This window comes from Rhynchophorus ferrugineus, unplaced genomic scaffold, assembly GCF_030347505.1.
Source record: "Rhynchophorus ferrugineus isolate W39M unplaced genomic scaffold, kcgeb_rfMv2 rfM3, whole genome shotgun sequence".
NCBI lineage: Eukaryota > Metazoa > Arthropoda > Insecta > Coleoptera > Curculionidae > Rhynchophorus > Rhynchophorus ferrugineus.
Window position 1 is genome coordinate 66415723 of NW_027472582.1, and position 12914 is coordinate 66428636.

Sequence of the window (12914 nt, forward strand, 5' to 3'; positions counted from 1 at the left end):
TATCTCGGCCTAAGGCTGTTGAAAAAAGTACAAATAAAAAAATACAGCTTAATAGCTCCAAATCTGTCCATGTTAATTTTGCGATGCGGTGAAATGACCAAAACCTAATTTTATCACTTGACAAAACGGACAAAATTCCTCAAACAGAATCGTGTAAATACCTCGGCGTCCATCTTGATGGTAGATTACATTGTAAATAACATACATACATACACTTTAGCTAGTAACTTTAGGTAGTCTATAATAAATAGTAATTTAATTTTAATTTTGTAAATATATACTGACATATTTCTATGCTTGTATTGCATTCCTGCTTGTATATCAATAAAAGTTCAACAGAACAATACCAATAAATTTCCAATTCTGTGTCTTCAATTTCTTTACTCCTTCGGCTCGTTGTATTAACCTGATTTGAACTTCTGCAATAATTATCAGCACATCACTAATAAAATCTTCATCATAATCTCTCTCTATTATCACTTCAACTGCAGTTTTTTGCAATTAAAAACAAGAAAGAAATACCTCCCACGAAAATCGCTTTTTGAGCTGAAAACTAAGCATATTTACTCACTTTGATGTCTGATCATGCCATGTCTAATTGGCAAATGCGATGATAAGAGCTTGTGTACAAATATTTTGCCTTAATGTATCAAATTGTCATTCGCCATTTTGAGTCAAAATGTTGCGCTGGCTCTTCTAAAATGACGAGTTTCATTTGTACCTCTAATAACTCTGTTAAAGTCAGGATGATTTCAAAATATTCCAATATCCCATTTCATAACTTTGTTCCGGCATTATTATTCAAAAAATCAATTATTGCGCCTTTTCGCATATTTAAAACGTTTCTTTTGTGTCATTTTTATAATTTAATGGACTGTAAGATACAAACATATAAAACACCTATGTTTTAATGTTGAATATGTCAAATTTTATGTCAACTTAAGCAGCATTTACGGAAAACCTTGGTTTTCTATCTTATTTGGAAGAAAGAAACTGCAGCTGAATAACATTAAGTATTTGAGTAATTATGCAATTTCATGAATGACAAAGAATTGTAAATACCATTACTCAGGGATAATCAAAAAGAGTTAATTATAATATCACGCAAACTATATTTTTTCAACGCAAATAAGTTGATATAATAATTTGAATCATCTTTTTAATCCATAACGTGATGCACTACGAGTCAAAAAGCATCTTTTTCGGAGATAAAAGTTATTTTTCGGGTCTATGCCACGAGCATCATACGTTATCGTTCACAATATTTGTACTTTGATTAGAAAGCGAAAAAATTAGACGTTAGAAATGCAAATTCTAGTAGAAATCTAACAACCTTAACCCATAAATCAAACAAGAAAAAAGTGAGAAATAAAATTTTACAGAGTAAAAAAGTTTAGATTAAATTCAAAAAATGAAGCAAAAGCAGAAGTGTGAAGTATTTCATAAAATCAAGAAAATAGAAATTGTGTATTATTATTTTACTGTTTTCTTCACTGTATAGCAAAAACTTGCTGTTATTATAAAAAAGGACTAATATTATTAACCCCAAATTATACATATTATATATATAAATAACATATTACATGTATGAAATTCTTTAGTATTTTTGTATGTGTTTTTTATTTACCCATAAAGTGTATTTTCAAATTATGGTATCACCAAAAGTTATAGCACGTATTTTTTCTTCTTCAGTCACTCTCACATTACTAAGTTTTGTAACCTGCATACGTAACATATAATTTATCCTCATTCCTCAATTTTATTTTCATTATATTAATTGATAAATAATCCTGGTATAAATAATCTTCATAATACTAGTAAAATATTGCGAAAATGTTCATTATCTTTTCTATTTTATTGACATTTTGATATACATATTTTCTTCAACCTTCAGCTCAGAAATTCTGCAATATCGTCAACAAATATAATATACGGTTAGACACAAAAGAAAATTCCACAGGGTAGTGCCTTGGGATCACTCCTATATCTACTCTATAATGCTGATATCCTAACAACAAAAGAAACTGTACTTGAAACATTTGCCGACAACATAGTTATCATGGCAGAAGATATATCTCTGTCTAAGGCTATAGAAAATGTAAAAGTAACGGTTAAGAATATCTACAAATGGACTAGAGAATAGAAAATACAGCATAATAACTCCAATGTTTACCTAAAATTGTATCACTCCTCAATCAAAATCAGCCAAATATCTCGGAATATATATCAAAGGTAGGTTAAACTGGAAACATCATGTTAGACAAAAATCAGAGCAGATTAGACTCAAAGTTAAATAAGCAGTACTGGTTAGTCATTTAACATAACACTCAATTTGGACCTTTGTGGTTGTACTAAGAGGTCAAAGCAACTAGTATGCTGCAACTATCAATGCTTATCGCTACGTAACCAAAGAAGAGCTGCACGATGACCTCGAAATCAAATGGATACACGAAGTGATCCGATATTTCGCCTTAAAATATGAATTGAGTTTGCTAAACCACAGCAACGTAGAGCAATACCTGACGAGATAATTCCACGACTTCAGTTCCGCCAACTGCACAATAATTATTTTTTCAATTATAACGACAGGAATTATCTATCCCATCCATCATATTCGCCAGGTATTTTCGCGCTTGGATGAACTTACGAAGATATAAACATATTACTATTGATGGTTCAAAAATATCGTCAAGGTTTTAATGTCAAATTTTAGTCTCCTTTTTACCTACTAGCGTTTATCTGGACTAAACCTACATCATCGAGTAAGAAGACTAACATCCGGTCTTACCCAGCCTGACACTACGCCAGTCAACCAAGCCAGCAATCATCAAGATATCTTGTTCAGTCAGAAAAATAGCGATAATAAGCAATAAGCAGAAATAACCACACTCATCATGAGTTTAATGTCATAAATCTTTAAAAATACAAATAAACATAGATATAGTACCATCAGTACTGGATGTAAATGTTAACTCAGTATAAAATATGAAACAGCTTAAATAGTGAATACTAAATAAGTAAATAAATACGAAATCTACGCATCAATGCTTTTATAATCTTATTGCAGAAACCTTGAATGTATTTTTGATAGTAGGTTTTTAATTAGCAGCTATAAAATATATACGCATTAGGTATGGGTAACGTATTGAAATCATTTTTTCCGGTGCTTTATATAATGGCAACACAAAAGATCTTCGGCCGGTCATTTTTACCCGGAGAGTGAATAATTAGATTGCTATAATTGCAGATTTCTAAATGAACGGTGTGGTGTAAAGTTCAACGTTAAAAACATCGGTTACCATTCAATTACAGTAATTATCAATTATACAGAAGCAACACGATATGTCACACCTGTCTGAGAAATATGGCGAACGTAGATAACGTTGCTTTGTCTGCAGTTTAACATAAATATCACATTTATTATGACGAAGTAATTGTTAAATTGCTAAGACGTATAAAGATTCTTTAATATATGTTTAAAATTTTAATTATATTTGCAAACCACCGCATAATTTTTTTGATATTATGGATATAAATCGAGTTGTTTGATTTAACTGGGTAACGTTTTTCAGTAGTAAATACGATATTATGTAGTAGCTCAAAGTAAATCACTCCAAACCTAAATGAAAAAACTCAAAATAACAATAGTAGTATTCTTCCTACTGGCACAGCCCTAAAAGATTTGACGCCTTATTGATTTAACTCCAAGCCTTTTTGCGATTAATTCAGCAGCAGATTTTGTTCAAGTCAAAGTAACAAAAGTATCAAATTCAATTTTGAACATTCTATGATTAACATTAACATGCACTAAAAAACACAGTAAAACTGTTATTTTATATAGAGAAATTTCAAAACTATGTAATTCACCATTTGTTTATATTAATACTTTGAATTTTCGCGAATAGTTATCGCTGATCAAGAAATATGCAAGCACCTAATATGAAACTTATATAACAATAATATAAGCTATGCTATTGCTGTACATAATTTCTGCATTGTAATTAATCACCTCATTGTACCAACTATTAGTTTTTTAACAGACTATTCGTCCAAAACTTGAAATAACTTCTTCAATTTAGAGAATTTTAGTTTGGGCCTGAACCAAAACAAGAATCAGTTACCTATCAAACTAAATGAAGCTTAAATTTAAAGTTGGAATTGAAAGTTGGTTATAATATATTTTCTAATTATTAATATCATGTATTGTAGTTTCCACAGCTTATAACTATTGTAAGAATTTCACAAGGACGCCATCTGTAATCTCCTCGTATCATTTTACTGGACGAGAGACTGTCGACCCTCATTAGCTAGAGTAACACTTTGAACAACAGCTAGTTTATTTATATATAGCATTACAACATAATCATATAGTAGTATTGTTACTAGAATAATCTAAAATTGAAAAATCCAGAATGTCAACAATTATAACAATTATTTTTGAAAAATACGCGATGTTTTACGCACAAGATAGTTCAAAATAATCAATTTAGTGTTAAGATATTAAATGAATATAAACAAACAATCCTTATAAGTACACAATACTTTTCTAAATCTTTTGCAGTTGATATGAAACTCTCGTGCAAATTATAACTAACATAAAATGTGTACTCTCGTATATGATCTCAAATAAAACAGTTATTTTAAGTTATCGTATGAACGTTTTTATACACTATCCACTCATTGGCACTGTTTGTATTGTGTGTTTAAACTGCGGCATTGGCGCCATCAAGCATCGGTTTCATATTTCACTTCGCATCTGACGAAAAATGGGTTAATATTGATAAGATTACTGAATTACATGACAATGAAAACACATACCATTTTCATCTGATACCAAAATTTACTGTTATTTTTCTTCACCATATTTTTACCGAAAACAAATCTCAATAGCGAAAAACTAATTTTAAATGTAAGGTCTTATTTGTTGTTTAGTCATTTAATTTACTGTGCTATGTTTTTTTTCACAATATTTAATGTCTAATAGTCAAGTTAGAAGTATCATTTGCATCATTTTGTTTGAGTTTTCAGTTTCCCACTTTTTCGGTTAAATTCTCAGGAATCTCTTCTTCTAAAACATCAAGAATCATTTTCTCAAGGGTTACGAATGTCATATAAAAAATACACCCAAACCTAGTCCTAGCTCAGCTACAAGCTCTCGTAAAACTGCTTGCAATTCCATATTTTCACTTTAGTACAATAGTCACTAAAAAATAGTCATTCTAAGATTTTAGTAACAATAATTATTCGTTTCATACGATACAGCGTCGATAAGGCTCAAATCTGATAGGAACAGTTAAAGAACACTTAATTCCTGCGCTTTAACAGCATTTTTCTTTCTTGAAATGCATATAGAATGCAGCACCGAATATATCGAATATCAGTTGTGAGTGTAAACTCTGTTATTCAAAGAAATTACACAACTCAGGTAGACTTGTTGGTTCTCTAAAACCTTGTGTCCGATCTTTTGTCGCGTGTCATATTATGCTCTGAAACTTGTGAAAATGCAGAGACAGCGTTGCAAAGTCGATTTAAACTATTTCTGTTACATTTGTGGATGATATATACTCGGTAAACGTGGAAAAACCATGACAAGGACACTCAAAGATGCTTATTTGCGGTACTTTGATTAGACTGTGGTAAATACTGACAAGCCATGGATACCGAAATTGTTTTGTTGCGCGTCAACGAAGCAACAAAGTGGAACATAGCTGTCCAAGAAATCACTTGACGAAAATATATATTTGATTTTCTATGCCAATGGGATAAAGAGAACTCATGTACATGATAGCTGCTTTTGCTCGATGAATGTCCAAAAAATGCTTTAAGAACTTGTGCCGGCTTTCCTGTAATTAACCAAATTTTTTTTTAAATTGTCATACGCAAAAATCAAAGAAGGAATATTTGTTGGGGTTGATATTCTTAAACTAATGGCTGACACATAGAGAAAATCAAAATGCCATACCAAGGATTTTGGAACAAAGGCATGATGGGCGACACCAATGCGTGAAACAGATCCTAAGCTGTATAAGGGACTCACGTCAACCCCTGTTCATTTCTGATTTATACTTTTTAATTCAATAAATAGCCAGTAATGGTCAAAAATGGTTAAATAATGGATTCATTGAATATTTTGAAAACTCGAACCAATTTTAAAAAACGGTTTGCTCATTTGGATTTAGCCTTTACCTCATAAACTTTTGATTGCTTAGCTCCTAAACCGTCTATGCGTGTGTAATGGTACATTGAACGAGTTGCTGCAAAATCTGACTCTTAGGCTTGCATTTTGTTCTTTCTATTTTCGGTTCCCAGAGAAGTATTCTTCGATATACACGACTTCAATATATATCCTTTTCTGATTTATATCCAATTATAGGCTTCGTGAAATGCTTCAAAAGGTCTTCGATATATCAATATTTTTGCTAACCATTAAGGTGTTTCTCATAAAATAAAATCCTTATGACAACATTTATGATGTTACGTAAGCATTTTCCTCCTCCAAAATCATCTTATGTAATAAATCAACAACCTTCCACCTATACTTCTGCAATAAGTAGTTTGAACGAAATTGCGTTGAATGAAGAGCATAGATCGAATCTCTGAGATGTTTTCATAACAGAAATCCTTTGTGCTCAAGTTTGTCATTTTTTTTATTATTATTTAATTAATACATTGTTACTAGTCGTTTCCGTCTAACCTACAATTTGTCTTTATGATAACTTAAAAATCTAAGTATATAACTAGGAGGACCCATCGGCCCTAACTCAGTATCTGGGGAAATAATGTTTATACATGTCACTGCTGAATTTTTTAATATATGCACCTCACTACACAACACTACACAAGATCAGATGATTTGATTCGTTTGAGTCTGTGTCCTGTTCTGGTGGTATCCAAAAGTTGCAATATTTCAATATTTGTATGAGAATGGAGTCTTTCCTCATGCCCCCTTGCAATTCTCTTGATTTCTTAACTGACTGTGGGTATCTGAAGGTCTCGATGTCAGTCCTATAATATTTGGGTGCGCCCAGAATACCTCTCAGGACTTTGTTCTGAAAAATATGTTTGTCATGATTTGTTCAACATGAATCAACCTCCACATCACAACAAAATTATCTCCCTTCGAATATAATATGAATCCACTAGTCTTAGATAAAACAACACGCATTTTATATTAACAACTTTCCTGCAAACTGAAGTTTATTGTTGGTTTACTGCAAAAGTATCACTGGAAAATATTCGTTCATTTCTATCTAACAATGTTTTCATTATCTTTGTTCGAGAAATTGAAACTATATAATTTAAATCAATAAACTGATAAAATTGAATGGATAAGATATAATGGAAACATTTTGATACAATTTGATAATGATCATTGTGGATTAAAAAATGTCTTTTTTCATTTGATTAACAAATCTATAATGCACCCATCAAACTAAATCATTTTCTAGAAGATGTTTTACATCTTTCTTTCGTGTTTTATTGCGAAAAACTGAACAACTTCGTAGATCCATTGGATTTCGATGTCAACCCAAATTAACCGAAGAACTTTGTTTTGACAACATAAAAAAATATATAGGGCGTTGGTCTTCCAAATTTTCATTAATATTATACTTTTTATATGTGTTAGAAAATACGCCTAAATACGCTGCCATCAAATAAATTATGGACCGTTATCACAAAATATTATTAGATAAGGCAGAATGTCCTATTTTAGCTGAAAATACAGGAAGTCGCTGTGGAATAAGTACGATATTTATTAAGTTTGTTACACAATTTATGTAACACAATTTTAATTTTCTCCAAAACTGACGAACATTGACGTATTATTATAATATGTTGCTATGGTTATTTTTAAACTGGATTTTATTGCAAGAAATTTTTATTATTTCATCATATAAGGATCAGTGGTCAATCAGAATGTTCAGATTTAAAACTATTGCAATACGAAATATAAGCGATACTTGCTTCTGCAAAGCATTAAATCACTATATATTGAATTAAAAGTGTTATGTATTTCAGTAAAAAATATTTATCACTACATAGTATAAAACAAAGTCGCCTTTTCTGTCCCTATATCCCTATGTGCGCTTAAATCTTTAAAACTACGCAACGGATTTTGATGCGGTTTTTTTCAATAGATAGAGTGATTCAAGAGGAAGATTAATATGTATAATACATGCATAATATACTAAGGCAACATTGCTAATTTTAGAGGTTTCTAACGTGATGTCGTAAATTAACCTATTTTTTTAGGCTTATTTAGCAATTAGCAAAAACGCTGCCTAACCCTACGAGTTAGATCAAATTAATGTACTACAGTATTGTACACCATAAAAAGGTCTACAAAAAAGTCCGCGATGGTATATGTTTATCTTTTAGGGATAACCCACATTAACCATTTTTATTGTTTACTTTTTACGTGAGAAAATGGCTTATTTACGAAGCTATTTTAAGCAATACGGCATTAATCCTTATCGAATTAAGTACCTTAAATACAGTGTGCAATTAATATAGATCAATATGGTTCCTTACAGCATGTAAATTAAACAAATATTTTCGGAGATATTACAAATTTAAAATTTGCGTAAGTTAAAAATGTGTAATGTAATAAAAATTGTATGAATTTAGATATTCCAAAGATAGCAGGAAATCTTCATAGTAAGTATAGGGGAAGAGGAATTGTTTTACTCCAAATTTAATGCGTGCAGGCCAAGGGCAGTAATGAATGAACCAAAAATACTGGATCGATTTTAATCATGTTTTCATTGAGTGACATAGGCATATATATTTTATGCCCGTGCAAAGTCGGAGCGGGCCGCTATGTTTTTATATACAACGTTCATATTTTTTCTGTAGTGTATTTAATTTAGTATCAGCATTGCACCCGTGCGAAGCCGGGGCGGGTCGCTAGTGATGAATAAAACTTTCGCTGTTTTCAACACATAATTGGCTGCTTTTGCTGTATGAGACAGCGCGTCAAAATTATCATGCCGCAAAATCACCTTATCATTGCTTTGAGCGAATTGTGAACGCTTTTCTATCAATTCGCAGTTAAAGTTGATCATTTGTTATCGATAATGATTGTCTCTTCAGGTTTAAATGTACGACACCAATCTGGTCCCACCAGACACGGAGGATGTTCCAAAACGATTTCGCCAGTTGATAAGCATGATTTTTTCGTTTGGGATTTTCGAAATTAATATATTTTCCATCGACTATTACTATTTGATGCAGAAATGACTACATTTCATACTTTTGACTAACGATTTTTCGATTTTCTAATTGTCTGACATTCAATTCATGTAGGTGTCACAACTTCTATCTTTTGAATTATTTCTCTCGCTTATAATTGTTCACAAAATGCGACTAAGCACACATTCAAGTTTTCTTCCAACTGTTTTTCATCCAATAACTCCTACAATTCAACATCTTCAACAATACCAGGACGTTCTTTCTCTTTGGAAGTTTGGTCATCAAGAGAGTTTCTGCCAGCAAGCGATTACAGCAGCTTTTTTCTTTTGGTGAAACAAGAAAAGTAATACGTTTTCAGTCACAACACTCTACAGTTTCTAAATATTTAAATCTATAACGATGTAGTTTTGAGACGAATTTCAGTAAATGCTAGATTTGTTACACACCTAGTAAAACTGACAACCGAAATTTAACTTTCTGCGTATATTTCTGAGCTGAATTCAATCAATCCGGATTATCCAAGCTTTAGCATCGAATTTGAAGTATTAGTTATATACAACGTTGGTATAATTAGATTGGCAGATCAATATGTAATAGGACAAATGATCATTCGCAGCAGGAATTCAGAAAGTCCTGCAAAAGCCAAGATAATTGTTCATATTGATAAAAGACCCTTTGCATTTACTTTTAACATTCACCTGCTGGCGGAAAAGAAAGAAAAAAATAATTTGTCATTTCTTTTAACTTTTATAATATCTGATCCACATTGTTTTGCACTAAAGTGGCTTAAAATAACTTCCATTACTATTTTTCACGTTGTCATCTGTTAGTGTTTGGAATTATTTATTCTTTAACTGCTACCTTTGTACACTTTGTAATAATCTGATTAATAGTCAATAACATGACGACATTTTTAAAATCTACAATAATTCGACTGAAGTTCATCTAAGATATCCAACATGTAGAGATAAGAATGGCATGTAAGGTGCGAAAATCATAAGACTCCTAAGAATCATAAGATCATAAGAAAAGTCCCGGGCATAACAAAGGAAACGCGTTTTTTTTTGTTCAAAATTGGTTTTATTCATCAACGTAATCTCCACTAAGATCCTCTACTATTGCAATACCACTTTTAGAGAGCGATTTATCGTATGTCTCAAAATATGCCTGTCATCAGATGCTGTCCCCTCAGATGACGATCATTTTGATTCCGGAGTGAAGTCATGGACCCATGTTTCATTCATTATCAGATATCAATGCAACTTCACTTTTCGATCATTCAAACGTGATTTTGTAGATTTTTGTGATCTTTTCTAGAGTTACCACCTCATTTGGACGTCCACTGCGTTCTGCATCATCGGTATCTATACGACCATGTTTTATTGTTGTTTCTGGTGGAGCGGAGTCCTTATAACACTCTTCAAACGATTACTTCGCTTGAACAGTATTTTTCCCATTTAGAAACAGTGTAAAATTAAAACACGAAATTGTTTTTGATCCAAAATAACAGAAGTAGTGTCACTCTTAGCACAATAAATACAAACAAACTTATGAATAAAATATCACGAAATTTTAACATCTTTCTTTTAGAGGTTAGTACTAACTGAAAACGTGGCGCATGCAATAAAACTAGCGCCATCTATGTGTTAGACACGGTACTTTTCGGCTCATATGTTAAGTGAATATTAGATATATTCGGTTATAGTTTACTAAACTCTATATTTTTTAAAATGGTTTTAAATAAGATTATAAAAATCTGCTCCTTTATCATTCAAACCTACAAAACACTTATGCAAGAATTCAGTGATTTTAATTTTAAGTAGCGTACGTTATTATCATTTTGATATCTATAAACATTAATGAGTATTTCACTAATCAATCACACATACGTTCTTACATATTTCTAATTTAATGCATAACATTAACATATATTTACTTTACGGATAGTTGAGAATTTTGAACCATACGCAGCGTTTTATGCTTCTTGGTTCTTTACCTGTATCAAAATCACCCGTTCTAAAATATGGAGAATACTCAATATTCTGTACAAAATCTTCCCTGATTAGCCCAATTGTCAAATCTCGACATAATTCAACCAAAATAAAGAGTTTTACAGCAGTGAGTAGCCCATGAGATATCCATATTTAACATCATTGAAGCAATTGGCGGATGTTTTGGCCCAATAATGAGATAATATTCCAGTGGAAACTATTCAGACACTCTACGAATCCATTCGGCGAAGAATTGTAACTATTTTAAGTTATAATAAATGAGTAACTGAGTGAACAACTGGCGTATTTTAAAACAAAACACGAAGATGATATAATAATCTCTAATAAAATGTTATTAGTTGGAGTTAGGACTGATTTTTACAAAAATTATTGATAATAAGTAATAGTTCATTGTTTGCTGTAATAGTTGACAATCAACTACTTTTGATAATTAGTCTGATGTCTCATATAACTATTGATAATTAACGAAAACCACTGGATAATAACTAATTTATATCTCTCTGTGAGTTAATCATGACAATTACAATGTTGAAAAATGTTGATTAGATAGTAAACTACATTTATTAATTGATATGGTGGTATATATAAATTTGCGGTTAGCTATGATAAAATAGTCACCACTGTCAGTTACCATTTTTCAACCATTCAGAACGTCATCAAAATGTACTACTGCTACTGCAACTGCTTCGTTGAACATCGATTGCAAACCTATCGGTTGGTGGGCTTCTTGTGGTATTTACGCGAATTAACATATTTCTTTTTGTTGCAGCCAAACACCAAAAATCATCATTTCAAATTTGGGTCCACAAATTAAATTTGAAGACATTGCGAGCCTTCTGTCGGAGCATGGCAATGTCGTCCATTGTGATAAACTTACCTCCAAAGATCCAACTACACAAGTTGTTCAAATCACCTACGAAACAACAGAACAAGCACAATCGTAAGTACTAATTTTCATGCCAATTCTCAAATATTATAATGTATCCAACTAGTTTTGTAAGATATGTCGCCTAATAACATCGTTTTATTTTTTAACAATAGTGAAATATAAACTGACTCTAGAAAGATGTTGAAGGAACCTCGTGCGTCATTTCATCACTATAAATGAGATTGAAATTATATCGCATACCCCCTGTTATGATTATTTCTACCAGGTATACCGGTAAATAATTACCGGTGTTACCGCAAAAATATATAGTTACGCTTGGCCATTTAATTAATTTTCCATCCTGCCATACCAAAGAAACTATTTGTCTTTTGAGCAAAATCATTAATCGATGCATTTTCTAACTTCTTCGAAAGTGGCCAAGTGCTGCTCTGCAAACGCGTGTCTCGTTGTGCGAAAAATTGGATTGGTAGTCGGACGGGGAAATTTCTGAAAACTACGGCGAGTGCGATAATATGTCCCATTCAAGTGATTTCATTCATTCCATTCAAATGGCGCGTTATTGTGCTGTAGAATAACTGTCCGTAGTAACCTGTCTTCGGATCCATTCTGGGCGTTTTTCAATCAATACACGGTTTGATTGATTGTTTGTTGTCAGTAGCGATCACTATTAACTGTTTTACCAGGTTTCAACAGTTTGTAACACACCACGCCACTCTACTTCCACCAACCACAGAGCATTTTCTCGCGACCAAAACGATTTAGCCTTGGAGTCGATCGGCCGGCTTCGTCAGATGATAACCATGATTTTTTGCGCTTAGAAT

General features: G+C 31.9%; 1 protein-coding gene across 3 annotated transcripts in view; it reads left to right on the forward strand.

The window, feature by feature from the left end:
- Imp (IGF-II mRNA-binding protein) overlaps positions 1-12914 on the forward strand; it is a 119650-nt gene that overhangs the window by 74850 nt on the left and 31886 nt on the right. For 2 of the 3 annotated variants that reach the window (XM_076399208.1, XM_076399210.1), the window contains exon 2: positions 11974-12144. In XM_076399208.1, the coding sequence (XP_076255323.1) occupies positions 11974-12144 (171 nt within the window). Of the gene's footprint in view, positions 1-11761; positions 11919-11973; positions 12145-12914 lie in introns of those variants that run through there. The other variant, XM_076399209.1, reaches the window with a different exon arrangement.